The following is a 6,745-nucleotide window of genomic DNA, read 5'->3' on the forward strand; positions in this document are numbered from 1 at the left end:
TATATATATATATATTATGTTTTTAATTCACATTAATAGCTCTAGTCTGATAGTCCTTGTGTCAGTGTTTATACTTTCCACAAAGGATGTATTTTCTTAGGTAAACTTAACATTTCCTTCCATTCTTTTTCTTTAGATGTACACGCATAAGCCACATATTTTTGACCGGACATTTCCATTGAAAAGAGGTGTAATCTTATTTTTTAGTCTGCAGCATTTTCAGTTTAGAGCACATCCAGTTATCCAACTGGAATTCCTTCCTTGGGCAGCAGAATAGCGGTCATAAGGAATGAGATGGAACGTTTGAAGCCTGATAAAAACTGGAATGTTCTGAAATCACGTTTGAATGTATGAAATGTGCAACCTCAGAGGAAGCCAGACCGTTTTAATAATAAAAAAATTGATTTGAGGCTGTAATAATAATAAAGTAACTATGCTTATATATATATATATTCATTTGAAGTCCATTTGAAGTAATTTGCAGCCGTTAGCATGATGTCCAGAGCATGTTTGTCTTTACAAGCACCTGTATTGAGCCTAAATGTCCTTGGTGAACCCTCCCCTACTGTCCCCATCTCTCTTCAAGAGGAAACAGGAACATTAATGTCACATTGCGATCCTGCAGATTTATGTGTGGTTAGATGTGAAATTCTCTAGTTTATATTGTATATTATGGTGATTTTTACGCCTGTGACTTTCCCTCTTTTCAACTTCAGATAAACAAGCCCTGTCCTGTGACGTCACTCTTGTTGAAAAGCAGGGTTTATTGTGAGTTTTCGTGGAATTTTACAGAGATACGACACAGCTTGCTGTTCCCTAGAGGCCGTGTGTGGGCGGTCCACTATCACCCTGCCTAAAATTAACAAATTCACTTTTCCTAGAGAGACAGAGTGGCCCGTTTTCGGAAATTCACACTTGCTCACCTCTGTATTTTTATTGCCTTTTTTTGAAAAAAACATATTCCTAATCCTTCAGATCTAAAGCATCCTCTCACAGGGATGTTTAAGTAATTATGTAAACACTTTCCGCTGTTATACACTCATTCACGGACTCTTCTTATAACAAAAGTCTGATGGATAGGCTATATATGCTGTACATCAGAATTACATGTGTCTCCATACAGCCTCTTAAGACTAAGGTATTGTAACTGTCCCCTCAGATCAAGGCTTCTGCATACTTTACGTTCTTAAAGTGCACAATCTGTTCCCTCCAGCAGTCTGGAGTTAAGTGTCCACATGTACGCATGGAAATTGAAGCTGGAATGCTCCATCCTATAAAAAAGAAACAATTCTCAGAAAAGTTAAGCATTTCGCCGAAGCCCAGGCAATGTTCTTTGCAGAGCACCCTCTCTGGTCTTTCTACACTATATTCTATACTTTTTTTTCTTGGCAACCCTATTATCAGATATTTTTGTCAGCAAAATAAAATGAACAGGGGTGATAAATATGGCTGCAAATATATTGTGTACAATGGCAAAACTGTACACAAAAAAAATACAAACAGAGAATGTGACCACAGAACTTTTATGTGTCAGATGTTTTAATGAATTGGTCAAAAACACTCACAAACAATGCGTCTAAAGTATCTCTTTACTGAATTAACTAATTGCATCCGTCAGAGTGCACAATCTTAATAGAAAATAGTGCACAATAGAAAACACTTTTCTATACATTATCTTTATTCTCTTTGTCTCTGACTGTCTTTTTTCTGCTTTTCCTTTGTGTACCTCCACCACCATGAGCCATTAATCAGATAAAGTATTGCCACAGACATGTTATGGCTCAGTTGGATCTTTACCAGCTCACCCCTATTTACTAAACCAGCACTCGCTGTGTGAAATCCTCTTTGTGGTGTTTTTTGCTGATGGTTGGGCCCCCTCAACACACTAATCTTCTTTGTCTCTGGGGTCTAGAAGCTTTAAAGCTGTAAAGAACTACCGCAAAGTGTCCAAATCCATGGCTGAGAATTACTGCACTTGGATATTTGACCGCCTGTAACAGTGAAGAGGAATTATTTCTGCTCCCTTTAAAGCTGAAGTGGGCAATTTCTGCACCTTTTAGTGTCACCAAGCGTAATTGCAAAAATAATGATTATTTTCAAACGTGTTTCTGAACAATCTGGATCATTTATAGAAGATTATAGGAGAGGACTTTTGAAATGTCCATCGCAAGAGTGTTAGATTCTGCTCAGAAGCTATTAAAACGTCCTGCCTTAGAGATAGAGAGTTGTTATTCTCATGGCCTGGTGTGGCCACTCCTGTCTCTTGACGACAGAAATCAATGGACGTCCTTGATTTTGTAGAAGAATTTGGGAACACTCAAAACAAACTCTCAAACCGACCTTTGCTCCATTCATCCCCACTGCTCAAATAAAACACATCTCTATTCTCTTGGGACGAAAACATTGACGTGTCTTTATTGCACAGAGACAGAAAGATTGGATGTTAATGTCGCCACCTAGAAATTTTGAATGGTTAAATATGTTTCCTAGTCCTTCTCTTCCAATATGATTAAATGGTGTTTTTGCTTTTTTATATGTAGGCCTATGTATTATTTTAATTTAAATGAATTTTATGTCTTATATGTAAATTCTCGGTCAATCCAGTACATAGGTTTTGACTTCATGTAGATTGAGACTTATCACTGCTGGATTGTTGTCAATATCACACTTTATTCAGCAGTTTGAGCTGTTCCACTCAGGGTCATGGTGCAGTGCCAGTGTGAGTTATTCAAATAAATATGCTTACATCATATAAGAGATGCTGTTTTCTGTCCCCCGACCCCCTCAAACCTCCATTGCTGAGGTCCAAATTACACATGCATGGCTTGTCACCTCAAGCCGTTCAGTGGCAACCTGAGTGCATGAACAAGGTGAAGCATATATGAATAAAACATGCTGTACCTCATTCTCTTACATTCTTTTGCTTTCAGTGTTTGTTTCTTATTTTCCTGGAATCGTAACAAATTTGATATTTCTGAATGATTCTGATTCAGTTTAACAATATGTAACTTTACCAAAAAAAGCAGATGTCAGAATCCGTGTCAAGATCGAGTACACCTGAGTTCATTCATAATTACAGTCCGAGTCCAAGTACCCCAACTCTAATATATATTAGAATGTACTCTATCATGACATGGACGTTGATATTTTGGACTTTTTTTTACCGAGTACAGTCGAATCCACATCATGTGTTTCATGGAGGATAACATAAAATTAACATGACAAGACATTAATTAACATCTTAAACTCAGTTGGTTAAGACCTCGGACTTGACATACCTACTATTTTTGGTCATATATTTTAATGTTTTTATAAATACAACATATTTTTCACAGAATTAAAAAAAAAAATCCGTTCAAAACACCCATTTGTTTATGAATTGGACTACACTGGTCATGCTGTATGTTGTTGTATGCAACCAAAACGGACTACACAATAGGAGATGTTAAAGAACCCTTAACAGAACTGAATGTCACGGAAATCACCTGGTTACAAAAAATGGAACCAGTTCTGAATGCAAACAATCGCACGATTCCCAGCCCGATTTCCTTACAATATTTGTTGTTTGGTTTTGTGCTGTAATTATTTAAATGAGATGTGCTTGTGTTACACAGTTCTTCAAAATCATATGTTGTTTTTTTGTTTTCAGTTCAGTGTGGTGTTCCTGACCACATCCTTCCGACTGTTCCAACCTCGCAGCATCTGAATCGCTTGGCCGCTCATCTCAGTTCAGAGTGGAAGTCTGTGCTGCTAGACCTGGGTCTGTCCTCAGCAGATCTGTACCGGTGCTGCGCCGACCACCCCCTCGCGGTTCAGAGTCAGGTGCTCGCTGGGCTGGTGATGTGGACGCAGAGGAACGGAAGAGAAGCCACAGTGCGGCGGCTGCTCCAGAGCCTGCAGGCCGCAGGCATCCCGCCATCTGACCTCCAACAGGTGTTTGTGTGACTTAACAAGTTGTGTTTTTCTGGACTTCATACTGCTCTTGAGCTGTGGAAAACACAACAGACACTGAAGGAGGAGAAACAGACAGTGTCCTTGCGTGACTATTTGTATTTTGTCACAGGAATGTACTGAAACTCCATTATACGTCTAATATGGCTAGAAAAGTTATGAAATTGATCATGTCATACAGTTTTTTTTATATGTACAGTATGTCTTTTAATATTAAAATAATTTTTCTTAATTATGCTTCCGAAATATCTTTTGTATTGCCCTTAAAAGTGTCCATTTTTGTTTGACATTACCCTTAAATACATTTTATTTATTTATACATTTTATTTATATTTTCTTTACCTGCTGGAACAAGATGTGAGTGAATCAAGGTAGTAGCTCTATGAAAGGAAATGTTAAATGTAAAATCCCCCAGAACAGCAGTGAGTGAAAACGTGTTGTAGCGTCTGCGTAGGATCATGCATGATTTTTGGGGTTTTATGGTTTAAGAAGACCCTTTTAGCTTTTGACATTTGCATATAAATTACAGTCCTGGTCCCAGACGTCACACTTATATGGGTACTAAATGTCAAATGGTTAATATTGATTCTGCTACAGTTAATTCAAAGATCTAATCTAAATATTTATTATGAATCATAACCAGTTATAATTCGTCATAAATATTTCCCTTTTTGAGTTGAAAAACCCTACAGTGTGCATGTTAGTCTGCCTTGAGGACATATATATGCTATAAGGAAGTCCATTTCTACTTACATTTACAGTACATTCATGCATTTGGCAGATGCTTTTATCCAACAGAGTTGTTATTGATGGTAACAGATAACACTGACTTTTTTCACATCACTATATACATTTTTAAATCTATATGTCTAATAATTTATTTATAATCTATAATGTATGTTCTGGGACTGGTTACCGATTCTTTTTTCATACTTTTAAAACACATTTTTATGCTGTCCACTTATACAGTTCTGGAGTGTGACAAATTAATTTCTAAAAAAAAAATACAAATATTTCATGTAGTTAGTTAATACGAGTTCAACTGCATGTATAATAATTATACAAGAACTGAAACATTACACAATTGTTTGCTGAAATGCTGTTTTCAACATAATCTCAGGCTACTACATCTGGTCTGCTCTCTATTGTTTTTCTCTCCATCTGTCACTTGTTTTTATACAATGCTGTTTATTCAAAGCTTAATCAATATTTACAGATCAGGTGTTTGTAATATGACAGGTCATTTCCTTATCTCTCACTTATTAATCAGTGTGTGTGTGTGTGTGTGTGTGTGTGTGTGTGTGTGCGCGTAATACAACATTTGCACGCGTCAGTTTCTCTGCTGTGTGTACCAGCTCCCTCCATAAGGCCGATGCGTGCGCGCATTTGTTTGTGTCAGGTTTTTGTTTTCCGCTTGGTCTCCCTGGTGTTAGTGCCACATTATGATACTTTGAATGCTTTCCTAGAATCTGAGTGTGAAAGAGTTTACACTGATGTATAATTGACTTACCGATCGTGTGTTATATGACAGGTCATTTCCTTATCTCTCACTTATTTATCAGTGTGTGTGTGTGTGTGTGTGTGTGTGTGTGTGTGTGCGCGTAATACAACATTTGCACGCGTCAGTTTCTCTGCTGTGTGTACCAGCTCCCTCCATAAGGCCGATGCGTGCGCGCATTTGTTTGTGTCAGGTTTTTGTTTTCCGCTTGGTCTCCCTGGTGTTAGTGCCACATTATGATACTTTGAATGCTTTCCTAGAATCTGAGTGTGAAAGAGTTTACACTGATGTATAATTGACTTACCTAGTTAAATATAAATGGCCATCAACAGCACCATTGTCCCTGAGGTGGTCCAATAATGTCATGTTGTGCAGAAAACTTGTTGCACTGTTCAGAATCAGAATCAGAAAGAGCTTTATTGCCAGGTATGTTTACACATATGAGCAGGGGCGCCGCTATGGTTTCTGGGTCCCCTGAACAGCATTGACTCGTGCCCAATATACAACAAATATTTTTAAAAATACACAATATACAAATAGACAATAGACGGCATTTGTGTGTACATGTACAAATGCATGGAAATGTGAATAAGAAGTATGATGTTTTAAATAAATAAATGTTTACATAGTGTTGTGTATTACACGTTTATTGCCAAGTTAACTGTTCATGAGATGGATTGCCTGAGGGAAGAAACTGTTCTTATGCCTGGCTGTTCTGGTGCTCAGTGCTCTGTGGCGCCGACCGGACGGCAACAGTTCAGAGGCCTGGGCTGGGTGTGATGGGTCCAGAATGATTTTGCCAGCCCTTTTACTCACTCTAGATGAGTGCAGTTCTTGGAGAGTGGGGAGGGTTGTACCAGTGATTCGCTCAGCAGTCTGAACTGATAACTGATCGTTTGTGATGAATGTTCATCTTCTGATAAAGTAATGTACATACGTCCCCTGTGGTGTTATTCTTTTTTCTGAATAACTGACTGCCTTGCTAAATGTGCACAAACACAGAGCTATCTGACACACACCAGACACACACACACACACAGGCCTTCTGTCCTTTGAGTTTCCTAATTCCAGGGAAGCGTTTGAAATTCAGCTTAGCGTACGTTTTTTGTTCCGGCGTTTCTCAGAAATGTGCAGGGCCTTCAATTGGGACGGTTGAATTCATACCCTTAAAATGATGTGTGTGCGGTCCAGTGGTTCAGAAAAATCACGTGTGGTGCCAAAAAACGCATCAGCGCCCGTAAAAGCATCTCCGAACGAAGATAAAAATGCCTCCATGGGCTTACAGCGTGTTTGTTC

General features: G+C 38.4%; 1 protein-coding gene across 1 annotated transcript in view; it reads left to right on the top strand.

Annotated features, from left to right (window-relative positions):
• LOC107732998 (death domain-containing protein CRADD-like) overlaps window positions 1-4,094 on the top strand; it is a 10,441-nt gene extending 6,347 nt beyond the window's left edge. The window contains 1 exon segment of the mRNA XM_016544493.1: window positions 3,650-4,094. Coding sequence (XP_016399979.1) covers window positions 3,650-3,945 — 296 coding nt within the window. The 3' untranslated portion in view covers window positions 3,946-4,094.
• The last annotated feature ends 2,651 nt before the right edge of the window (window positions 4,095-6,745 follow it).

This window comes from Sinocyclocheilus rhinocerous, unplaced genomic scaffold, assembly GCF_001515625.1.
Source record: "Sinocyclocheilus rhinocerous isolate Xijiao unplaced genomic scaffold, SAMN03320098_v1.1 scaffold400, whole genome shotgun sequence".
In the NCBI taxonomy this organism is placed as follows: domain Eukaryota; kingdom Metazoa; phylum Chordata; class Actinopteri; order Cypriniformes; family Cyprinidae; genus Sinocyclocheilus; species Sinocyclocheilus rhinocerous.